At 38.4% G+C, this 12,800-nt stretch overlaps 1 protein-coding gene across 7 annotated transcripts in view; it reads left to right on the top strand.

Annotated features, from left to right (window-relative positions):
• The window catches only part of ncam1a (neural cell adhesion molecule 1a), a 261,782-nt gene that overhangs the window by 195,672 nt on the left and 53,310 nt on the right, over positions 1–12,800 (top strand). For 6 of the 7 annotated variants that reach the window (XM_035666664.1, XM_035666663.1, XM_035666665.1 and 3 more), the window contains exon 9: positions 10,642–10,792. In XM_035666664.1, coding sequence (XP_035522557.1) covers positions 10,642–10,792 — 151 coding nt within the window. Of the gene's footprint in view, positions 1–4,440; positions 4,471–10,641; positions 10,793–12,800 lie in introns of all 7 variants that reach the window. The other variant, XM_035666668.1, reaches the window with a different exon arrangement.

Genomic DNA, 12,800 nt, shown 5'->3' with positions numbered 1-12,800 from the left:
ACTGTGATTATCCACTTTGAAAATGAGTGGGCACTTTTTCTCAGGATGAGCAGGATATAAGAGTAGAGGAGTCTTTGCAAGTAAAAAACACCAAGGGTTATGCATCTTTGTCATGCTTTGGTGTATATCATCGTTTTTCGTTTAATGTCCTTCAGGAGCGCTGGAGATAACACTGGATTAAAGCTGTGGCTTTAGAACATGGTAAAAGGCTTCTTAAGACGTGTGAGCTTTGAATACCATCCGTGTGCATTTTCTCCATTACAGTGGTCACAGCGTGTTGGCAGTCGCCAGCCTGAAGAGAGACTCTCATCCAAAGTCTATTGTTAGGCTCTTATCAGCTCATTAAAATGGTATAATTTTGAAAAATCCATCTTAACGGTCTATTCTGACAACATGCATCAGCATGAACAGTAGACGGATTAGTCACTTCAGAGGGGTAATTTTCTGCTGTGAATGCAGTAAACAGTATTAAGATAATTACCTTGCTGCCTCTAGCAGGTTTGTGGATGCAGGAAGAACACCTCATACGTTGGTTAGTGCTTCAGCTTTCCTTAAATACTGCAAAAATGAATGCTGTTAATAATGGAAGTTAGGTACTGTGTATTTCCAATCGCCATCGTTATGAACTGGTACTGGTACGAAACTTTGCTACCAGGCAGGAATGAAATTATATGATTTGGCAACAAAAGCTAAACAATAATATTAATATATCTTTATAGGCTATCATATGCTATTTTTATAGCAATACTCTTGAATATGGCTCAGTCTGTGGTGCATTTTTAATCACACTTACACACAATATACTGATTTGTTATTAAAGTAGGTCATTGTACATAAGGTAGCCAGCCCGTCATCACCTTTCAGCATGTTGTGTTCAGAGTGTTGCATTGCGTATGAGTTTATTTAGCATTAAGTAACCATTATGAAATCCAGAATAAACTAAGATTTGGCTTGGAGTTTTGGTTTTATGCTCAACCACTCTGTCTTCCTCTCTAGTGCGCTCTCTCTCACAGCGAAATTGGCAATGTAAAAGTGGTCCTCGGGAACCCTACGGCTTACATTATCAAACAGTGGATGTGTGGATGTTACAAATGATTTATGCATGTAACAATGGGTACACACACACACACACACACACACACACACACACAGAGTAGTGAAAGCACCTGTCCTGTGAAGTCCCAAAGGAGTTGCATAATATTTGGGCCATAATGACCTACTTTACTTCACAACTCTGTCCAGCTGTATTCAGCTACTGTGGTGAATTATGTCCTAAAGCTGCCATGAAGAGCATTTTTTTTACATCAAATATATCACTGTGAAATGAACCGCTCTACCTTGGTATAACAACATGAAATTAAAAATACCACAGTTATGACATGTCTTTACTAATGGTACTGGTAACATGAATATGGATGAATAATATCCCAAGAAAATACCAAACCCAACAATGTGTTAAGTGTTAAAAGAACTGGGCACAGTAGTTTCAAAATTAATCAAACAGGAGTGCATTTGTTCCGGACTAGTTTCCCTAGCAAGTATTTATAGCAGCAGGATGATGCACAGTATATATAAAACCCCCAAAAAGTACTCATAGTGATGAAGAAACATAATTGTTGCCTTTTGTCAACTTTTGACAGTGTAAAAAAATTACCATATCAGTCAATTTTCAAAATGTTGGAACACTGTGGCAATACATTATATCTAATATAACTTTTCCTAAAGATTATAGTGTCTAAAATGTCAATTAAGCTACCATGTTTAATAGTCATCCTACAGTCCACCTATGTGCCTGGGAGCTGATAAGACATTTCCCACATCTGTAATGGCTTTGTGAGACAATCTGTAAATCTATTTATTCTAAAGGATAAACGTCCACATTACTAGAATCTATGAAAAATGTAGCTCCCTTTTCTGTTAGATTCCATTTTGGAAGAACAGTGCAGTCTTTTTTTTAACCAATTATGCAGATTTCAACCAGATTCTGTGGAAGCGGAGGGTGGCAGTGCTTAGAGACTTTATGAATTCAATCCAGAATCTTCCCAGTATGATGAATGATTTTCTATTTTTGAGCCTGCCTTCAGTGCAGTCAATCTAAGACTTTTAAGATTTTACCCAAGCGAGATATAGATAGAAATTTAAATATAGAAAACACCATAACAGGACTTGAAAACTACTTTGCTCAGCAAAACATCGCAGATTTATTATTTTAGATTAACAATAAACTAGGAAAATACATAAAACCTCATCAGAGCACATTAGTCACTGAAATAAGCGAAATGAATTACTATGCAATATAGCACAATGCACGTAGCCTTGTTGGGGTTGTGCCACAACTTGGAATACATGCAAGTGCTTCTGATGGTGGCATGTCTTCACCTCGCTTTCATGCCAAAAAAAATAATAATTTCACAGAATAATAAAGAATGAAAGTAGAGTGAAAGTGGTGCAATAAAGGTATCTACTAGATTCATACTCAAATTTAACACCATATTTTGATTTGTATCACCTCATTGTTTTCCTGGTAGCGTCACCCAACTTTCATTTTTAAAGTTACGATTTGGAAGCTTCTACGAATAATACAATCATTACCCTGTTGTTTCATCCGTCCAGTGAGTGTTTAATTCTTCTTCTTTCTTCATTTGTGCCGGTGGATTATCAGAATAGCATTTTGATTCTGCTAAGGTGTCCCTAGTTTTTCCTTTTAACTTTGCCATTTATGACTGCCAATCAGTGGAAGCATTCACACAGCACAGTGCATTCACGGCTGTTTTGTAAGTTACTGAATCTTATCTTCCACCTGCAAGATGGGACTTGCCTGTCGCCACTCACAGTTGTCACCGAGTATCTTCTTCCATTCCACAGGCTGTCATCATCCCTCTCTTTCCTATCTATCACTGTCAGATCAGTTTTGATTTAATGCTGCAGTAATCAGAAAATCCCGCTGATCGTTTGGTAATAGCTGTCACTAATTTCCATTGGATCGTCATTCATCATTGGTCTCTCCACGCTGTGTCCTCCTTTCACGTTCTAGTTTTACATCATACCAGTCGAGCAACAAGAAAACAGACATATTCATAAGGATGTCAAATTACAGAGCAGTCATTTCGCCGGCTGCTCCGGCCTCTTTTGAGTTTCTTGTCTGGTGAAAAGTATAGCGGATGTTATTGTATCATGTCTTGAGAAGGGATTTCGGTGTGATGCTGAGGTTCTTTGCACATTTATACCATGTTATTTTTTACGCCATGAAATTAGAAGAAGAATCTGTATGTACTTGTTATTAAAGGAAGATAAGTGGTGCACGCCAGCGTACTGTACATAAATGAATGAGTTAATCAAAGCACAGAATGCTATGATGAGAAAGCCGCTGATTAGGAAAACAAAGTCCCTCGATACCGTTAATGGCTGCCTCATAATTAGTTTCAGTGGCCTGTTTTCCTCAGTGTGCATCCAAATTCTCCCTTATTACAGTACATTAATTAATAACTGGCTGAGAAGCCCCCATGCTGCTTTTGGAAAATATGCTCTCGTTTGGCATTTTGACCAGTTCTGTAAATTCCCTGAACACAGTTGTACTGCCAAACCGGAAACCCTGACCTCGCCAAAACAGTCCTTTTCACTTTAAGAACCTTGAACTTAATGATGTTGGATTTTAATATTGCTTCTTGCTCTATCTTAATAGAGTACTATAATTTAACTTTGACAGAATTAATCATAATTGAAAAAAAACTACTTGGTGGAAAAATAATTCAGTCTTATCCAATGTGAAATTAAATCCTTGTAATCTTCATCAATGTTTTTGCTAGCTCTGTATACATTTTTGTTTTTGAGAACAAAACCAGTGTTTATACATGTTTAAGCCCCTTGACTATAAATCATGAGAACGTTACTGCTGCACGCTCCACAGAAATGTTGTACACAACATGTTAGAATGTGTTCTCCTGCCATTCAGGCAAGCATCGGTTTCCATTTATTTCACTAGGGTATGAAAATCAATGCACAAACCTGAGTTGGGTAATCTGTCACATTAGGCATTATGTCAGCATTAGTTTCTATCAAAGCTACATTAATGTTGCATGGTAGACTTATTTTAGCATAAACAATACAATACCAAAGCAGACAGGAAGTTCACCATGATGGATTACCTAACTCACCTGGAAATTTCAGTCACTGCAAGTTGATTTCCCTATCAATTTTAAATGGATGGAAATCTCCCTGGAAGGTATACTCTGGTATTTCCTGGAAAATGATTGGCAGCAATATTTGTAGCCAATGAGCTAAAACATTCAAAATCACCAGTATGGTCCTTCAAACATGAAATCATTTCACATCTCCTGCAGGTAAATCCAGTCTGCACTCACTCTCTCTGTGTTACAAAAGCTTACTTTGCCCCACTGTGTCGCTGTTTGTCTTTGCTTCCTCTGTGTTTGTCCTCTTTAGGCTTCTTGGACGCGACCAGACAAATATGAGGTATGGCTACTAAATCTGGTAGCCTGACTCTAGTTGTAATAGCCCAGACTTACACAGTAGACCACCCCTTTTTATTGCAGAGCAGAAGTGTTTCCCACCCAGCCTACATTTAATGCTCACTACAATTAGTTGTGCACTAAATATGTAGACCATTAGACACGTAGTACAGTACATTTAATCCATTTAGTTCCAGTATGCATTTAGACTTGCCTTATTTACTTGTCCCTGTTTATTTTCGTCAACAAATTCCATCTCGAGACGCAGAGACGGTCACAGTATCTCAAAGTAGATGTTCCATTTTTTTGGCCGTATAGCATGCTGTTGTATCCTGTTGCATGGTCTGGTTAGTTCTCAGACTTTGAGCCTGCAGCTCTACAACCTCACATAGAAAACACTGTCTGCTCTGCTGAGGGCCAGCCATGCCGCTAACTTAACAATATACTAAATCTTAACAGAGTGGTTTAAATGTTGTAGCTTACTATTATAAGCCAGAAGTCTGCATGTTTTTATTTCAACCGCACACTACAGCAGCCTTCAGATACCTTCAGTCAGAGGGAGAGTCAAATCATCTGGGGCCTCATTTAGTCTTACTGGATCACTTCAACCAAATTACAGAAAGAAAAAAACAAGTTTTCTCACTTATCCCTTATGGTATCTAGTCGTGCAGATAGTTTTGGTTTTATTTGTCAAAGTTTTGAGTGCATCTTGAGATTTCAATTTGCACCGCAATATGAGATATAATTTGTGCTGTGCTCATTTGAAGTACAGGGGTTTATGATTTAGCTTAGTCTCTTACTAAACTAGTAACCAGTATTTTAGGAATCGAACCTGCCATGGGAAATTATCACAAGCATATTTAATTATGAATCAAAAAACACTTAGCTCCCTGGTGTAGTGTTTGATTGCAAAGAAACATGCAAACTCTTGGCCCTCTACAAAGTACAAGCTAACTTTATTCACTGCCACACGTAATAATATACCTTACTAACCTTCACTGTAAAAATACACAATGAACTCCATGTACATAATACATTCATTTGTGCAGCTCAGAATTCTGAAAAACTTGTTTTTTCTAAAAACATACAATACCCCTCTGACTGGTTTAATTAATTTCATTAGCCAATCACATAATTCAGTTTTTGAATTTGAAGTTCATTGTAATTACCGTATCACAAGTCTGTTTAACACATCCCAGCATGTGTCCGGTGTGGTGTCACATTGTTGAACAGTCACCTGGATTTCAGGTGGTGTGATTTAAAGGGCAGCTCAGTCATTCTGGAGAAAGATAGTTGATTTTTGAGTCTCATTCCCAGGTCATTAAATATGGTAAATGGGAAACAAACTTGCAGCGAGCGACACAACACTCCTCCCAGCTATCGTTCTCCAGAATGACTGACCCTACCTTTAAGGCCCTGCAGACCACAGCTGCAGCATATTTATTATTATGTGATTATCTTATTATGCCATGAGTTATTTTGTAGTTTACATTATAGTTGGCGCTGACACTTTTGTTTTACTTCTCTGGTTATAATACTGTTCAATGGACACTACTTGACACGGCTGACTATGAAATTTACACAGAAAATTTGAAACTGAAATTCAACTTCTCAGTTTTAATGTACTGTAAGGTACTGTATGTAGTACATTTCCCGTAGGTGGTTTCATTATTCCATGATGGTGTTATCCCTGTAGGTTTTCCCTTGTTTCTGTAGACAAGTAGCTACTGTGAGTAGATAAGTGTAGCCATTTGTCCTAGTTAAGTTTGCCCTTTGACAGTAGATGATTGCCAGTGAGAAGACTGAAGTTTGTAGAGCATGTCCTTAACTCTTTAATGTTTGTTTTCTCTTCTTCTTCTCACTGGTTTCTTGCTTGTCTTTACAGGAAGAGAGTAGTAAGAGTACATAGCCCACCACAGAAAATGCACTTCAAACAGCTCAGAGTCAAACTAATCTGTAGTCCCCAATAGTAGTTTTGCTTGCATTAGATTCTGGCTGAATTCAGCTCTGTGATGGACATAAATCATAGGCTGCTAACAAGCATAAATTATATGATTAGTCACGGTGACAAATTAATCCTGATAGGTGATATTATGCTAAAGAAAGAGAAGTGCGCTCTAGAAGGCAGGCTGACACTTAAACCAGATCGAGGTCAGATTATAATAACCTGCCTCCTGAATGCCATTGATGTCTGCAGTGCTAAATAGAGCATTCAGGCAATGCACAAATTCACCACAATTTTTTATTAAGGTTTATTAGTCATTAGTACACATCAACTAGACAAATGACAAAGCTGCTACAAAGTGTAAATAATGTAAGAAAGACATAAAATCTGCTGTCTGTTCTTGTTAGCAGCTTGAATATCGGTACATCCTCCAGGGAATTACAGATAAATTGAAAACCTAACAGTACACTATCCACCACTTATCCATTATGAACTCCTTGAAAGATTCATGGTAAGCGACTGAACAGCAGGGTCTCCAGGCCTCCAGGGCGCCCTGAATGTCAAAATGTTTGACTTTAGTTGACAAGGACCACTTGAATGCACCATTAGTTTCAGCAGACTGTTTAATTTCTGGAGGAGGTGCAGGTTCACCTTCATGTGCCACATCCTGCAGGAGGATCCAGCCCCTGAATCGTGAGACAGTTAATCATAAGCTTTATTCTAGCTACAGTGGCCATTTTAAGACATTGTTGGCTCAGCTTGTCAGGCTCAGCTCTACTTAAGGACACGCAGCTCTACTTTCATCAGCATAATCGCCCTTTCCACTGCAGAAATAAAGAGAAAGAAAAGTGTGTGTGCTGTGCATATGGTCACAGGACCTGCTTTTTTAGTTCCTAAATTATGACACTGCTCAGGAGGTAATATTTCTATATTTATATATATTTAAGAGGTTGGTCAAGCAGATGTCTTGTCACATCATAACAGGGATGGCAACGGGGTGCCCTGAAAGCTCACCTGGTGGAGCCCATGGCCCATGTGCTAGGGCCGGTCCTTACCGCAGTGGCCTGGGTTTTATTCCAGCCCTTCACTGCAGGTCTTCCCAGCTTTCTCTTCCCCTTCCCTGTCTCTCTTAAGCTGTCTCTGTCCGCTGTCCAATAAAAGCAAAAATCAAGGATTACGACAACAAGCACACAGTAACCACCATTTTACCACAGCATCCGTATCGTCTAGGGCAATGGAAGAACAAAGAAGAAGATTTGTTGGACAAATGAAGGTGTCCAAGCCCTCATTTGTAATTGGAATGAGGAGCACATTCAGAGGAGCTGTAGTCAGCAAGTAGAAAAGAAATGGCGTGCCAGAAGATTTCTCTATCTGGCAGAAACATAGTGACATCACAGCCGGAGAAAAAATTAAAGATTTAAGATTATCACAGAATTAAGGATAACAATGCATGCATCAGCACAAACTGAAAAACCACAAAGTAGTTTGACATGCTTCATGACATTATGGGCCACCAGCCTGCTTGTGCAAGCTCTACTTCAGCATTGAAGTGATATAAAATCGATAACACAACCAGTTCAGTTCTTCCTTTTTTCTCTGTCCCACAACAGCTTTTCTCACTTACCAAGCAGCACATCAAAAGGACATAGTTGGTTCTTGAAAGGTTTTTGAAAGTTCAGCATGATGATTTCATTTTGCTCCTGAACAGCTGTTTGGATGGCTTTTAGTGAATGATTGGGGCCAGACATCCATGTTACTACCCACAGGACGAACTGAAATAATTTAGATGAATCCTACTTTTCACCTAGATCGCAATTCAAAGTCAATCAATAGTTTATGACCAAATACCTTCTAAACTAATAATATTCCCATCTGCCTCAGATGTACTTAAACATTAGTTGTTGAACCGTGGCATGTTAACATTTAGCTCAACCACGGCTTCTATACAGTCCCACAAAACTACTAGTGTGGCAGTAATAACTCGGGCTGTTCTAATTATTCAACACTAGTTTACCTCTTGTGTTGCCTGCTGACAAACCTTTGCAATTCAAGTTGGAGCTAAAATATCTTCACATGTCCTCCTTGTAATTGTAATTACCATTAGGATACTGACACAAACAGTTGTTCCCAGTCGGGTATTTTCAGAATTCCAGCATGACATTAATGCAGCATTAACATCTTTTTATGGATTCAGCGGAGAGGTGCTGAAATATAGAAGCAGCACATATAAAGAGTGAGCCGGTTTGTTCACTGCATCACTGATAGTCGCAGCCTGTGCTGATTCTGGCTGGCAGTCTCTCCTACATAACAGTTGTAGTACAGAATATATGACAAGTGAAACATGTGTATTGATGGGTTATGTAACAGTGTCAGCTCTGCCCTACAAAACAAAGAACTATGCAAACAGGGGAAACTGTAAAAAATCATTTCCATGCCTTCTATGACAAGTGCACTGTTCTAATTAATTTGGTGACAAATCAGAGTTGTATAATTAAAATGATTCATTGGAATGAATTAATAAATCCTGTTCAAAGGTCTGCCTGTTCACTTCTACCTCTGTTGTATCATTAAAGTATTATTCTCCATTAACCTTATCTCCGTTTACATTCCAACAGTGTGCCCAGTGCAGCTCTTTCCAGTGTCACTGCAGTAAGACAAGATTAATGCTGCCCTTTCAAAATGTTCCAGGACACTCCCTCAGATCTCTAGTAAACAGCAAAGATGTTTCTGCCACATCTGCATCTCCCTGCTCTGCAGAGGATAACAGTTCATGCCATAATGCTAATACAACAAATATCATTCAATTATTTATAAAACATAAACGCTGAAGCACATAGAATGCCTGAAATATTAATAGAAAATCATGGCAGCTAGAAGGAAGATGTATATTCCCTGTTGGTTTAAACTGTGAGTCGCCTGGAGGCAAGTAAAGCTATTGCTGTATTTTTGCCAGTGTGAGTTTTCATAGGGCCTGCCACATGGCTCTTCCTCATTGTTGATGTCTCTTTTTTTGCCTGCTACCTTCTGCAGCATATTTTCAAGAATATATCTCAATTATTTTCCTGGTGGGAAGGTCACATTTCCTCTTTGGCAACATAATGTATAGGGAAATGCTCAGATGTGACTATAAACGTTACTGAGAACCAAGAACAGAGCAGAACATAGAACCTTTGGCCTTTTTGGTAACATATACACTACAGATCAAGCTAGGTTGCAACACATGATTAAAAAGTCAAGTAAGGTCACTGGGTGGACTCGGATGTCAGCTGCATACCTGTGCCGAGAGCCCTGAATAAGGCCTCCTCAGTGACCCTGCATATCCACAATAAAACAGGTTCAGCTAAGTAGGCAGGCCAATAAAGGCAATCTGCTAAGGAAAGTAAAAGCAAGGTTTAACAAGCCATTTGTCCCAACTGCAATTATACTGTTCCAACAGCAATTAGACTGTCTGTAAACCTGCAACTAGACTGCTAAATGGTAGGGACAGTAATCGACATACTGTAGGAGTTTGCAGTTTAGTGGCCCGGGCTTTGTGCACTTACTGAATTTCCAGGCAGATGCAGGGATGCTTTCTCAGTGATGTGATTTGTACATCTGCAAGAGATAGACAGTTTGTTTGACAACATGTATATTTTATTGATTTTAGGATTTCTGTGTGCACCATGACCACCTGAATTTCTTTAACCAAGGACAATAACATTAACTTTGACCCAGAACTTTTTATCTTAGTTACATCCACACTGTAAAGGATACGGCTGGCGTATTTTTATGTTTTTATCATCTAATAATCCCCTGAAAATGTCAAAACCAACAGTGTGTTAGTCCTCCTTTCAGAACTTTCTAACTTCCCCATCTTGTTTGTGGCTTGAAAAATATAGAATAATCTCAGCCTTATCCTTTATTTTATCATAAAAAATTTAAGACATTGACCGCCAATCTGTACAAGATTATCTTTTTTCCACTCCCTTTCCCTGTTTTTGCAGTACAATTCACACACTGTAGGTCACCTGTCAATCTCTTTAGATATTCTATTTTATCCAGTTTATTACCAACAAAGTAGAAACATAACCCCATCATCTCTTTTCATTTCTTTCTTTCTTTCTTTCTAGGAAGCTCTCAGTGTTTAGACCAACAACTAAACCTCAGCAGCTAAACAGGCTGGAGGGAATCACTGAGAGCAAATGTCAGGCTTTATAAGTGACAGTAATTACTTTCTCTTCTTCTTTGTAGAGCCTTGATAGAAATATTGTGGTACGCAGCCACGCACGGGTGTCCTCTCTCACCTTGAAAAACATCCAGTTCACGTACGCCGGCCAGTACCTCTGCACCGCCAGCAACTCCATCGGCGAGGACAACCAGTACATGTACCTGGAGGTCCGCTGTAAGTCACCCAACTCTTCTTACACTTGCTCTCATGGTTCATCAGTGCTGTCAATAGTTTTCAGTGGTAATCCAGAACAAAAATCTATTTCATTTTAATTTAGCAGAATGGTTTTTGCTTGTAATCTGATAACCAATGATTGAATGAATGAATAAAGATTGTTTCTGAACAAGAATAAGCACATGCAATATATTAATAGCAACCTAAAAGTACCTTAACCAGACTGATTATATATTGTATATTTATTTTTAGTAGAACCTTTGAATTTGACACTTTATTTAATCTCCAAGAGTTCAAAACAAAGTGTGACCCTTTGTTGGAATCGTCAAGCAGCACAAAATACAGCACACCTGGCCACTAAAGTGCAAGGTTCAATGTGGAGCAGAGTGCAAAAATTAATTTGTTAAAACCATTTACTATTAACTATTAATTATTCATCTCCCAGCAATCACCACCTCAACACATAAACAAATGCATAATGATAAGGTGCTTGACATCAAACAAATATCTTTTGGGAACCTTTAAAAAACTGCCAAAAGCATGCAGCAAAAAACTTTATCAGATGCTCTGAAATAATACACCTTAAACTTTCAAACTCTTTGGACATTCAGAATATCCACAAATGCAAGTTCAGATTGTCCTACAATTAACAAACGGTGCCTCCTCAGTTCCTTAACAGTATCTAACACATTTTCACCTCCAACTTTGATCTTAATGCTGACTGAAAGCAACAAACAACTGTCACACACACGCACAAGTGGGTGGAGACGTGTTCAAAGTCTGGGTTTTACAAGCAGCATCTCTTTTAGTTTAAAATCTTCAGAGGTGTAGTTGGAATTTTGTGGGCTCGGGTTTTGTGGGGGCCTTTTCATCACTTTACATTTAATTTCACTCGCAGAATGAAAGCAAATTATTGTATTTCTCAAAATGTTTAAGGGCCCTACAATGAACTTTCATTTTGTGTTGTTTCTAGCAGCAGTTGTGGCGAAAAGCGGTAGTGCCTCGACCACTTCCTTTCATTGATGGCAGGCAGAAAGAATAACTTAGAAATAGTTTGTCTTCTCACTGATGGTTGTGTTTTTTCATGTATGTCAAAGAGTAAGTGTCAGTGTTGCTGTCAGTGCCGATGCTCAGCTAAAGGAGGATATAAAGGATATAAAGACTAAAAGAATTATCAACAGAAATTAACAGGCACACATCTGTCTTTTGCTGGTCCTGATCTGGAAGATCTGCTGCAGCTGCTCTCTCTTCAAATCAAATGTCCCCAAGTTATGAAGTTTCAGTTAAAAATGTTAGTGACTAGTTGCTGGTGGTAAAATTCCATTTTTGACATATTATCAGTTTGTGATGTAAATGTTGCTGTAAATTATGTTTTTGGTGTCCAGACTAGACAAGTATTCTGTCTTCAGATAGAGGTCAGCCTGTTGCAACAGCTGAAAATACGTTTTAGCCCAAATTCAAGTGTAAAGTCAATATTTACTGGTTGGCTGTAAAAGAGATGCAACTAATTATTATTTTCATTATCAATTCATCTGCCAATTGTTTTCACGATTAATAATTTAATCTATGAAATGTCGTGTGAAAAATACTCATGATAAGACCTAAAACTGACGTCTGAAATTGCTGCTTTTGTTCAACTAACAGTCCAATACACAAAGACTCTTCATTTACTATCAAAGGAAAGTAGCAAATCCTTACATTTATGAAACTGGGCCCAGCATGTAGTTAACATTTTTGCTGGAAAAATTACTGAACAATTGATAGAATACATAGGTACTCGTGATCAGGGACGTGACCTGAATTTATTATCGGATATCACAAGAGTGGGCAATTGATTTTCTTTTGATTGACTAATAGAGTAATCGAGTAATCGACTAATCGTTGCAGCTCTAGGCTGTAACAGGTTAGTTTTACATTAAACTTGCTGCTTTTTAGATTTGCCTCATCTTTTCTTACACTTTAATTTAGTTGCGGCCCAGGGTTCGAATCTGACCTGCAGCCCTTTGCT

Source organism: Morone saxatilis, unplaced genomic scaffold (assembly GCF_004916995.1).
Source record: "Morone saxatilis isolate NCDOM2014 unplaced genomic scaffold, NCSU_SB_2.0 Contig20, whole genome shotgun sequence".
In the NCBI taxonomy this organism is placed as follows: domain Eukaryota; kingdom Metazoa; phylum Chordata; class Actinopteri; family Moronidae; genus Morone; species Morone saxatilis.
This window is presented reverse-complemented; position numbering and strand designations above follow the sequence as displayed.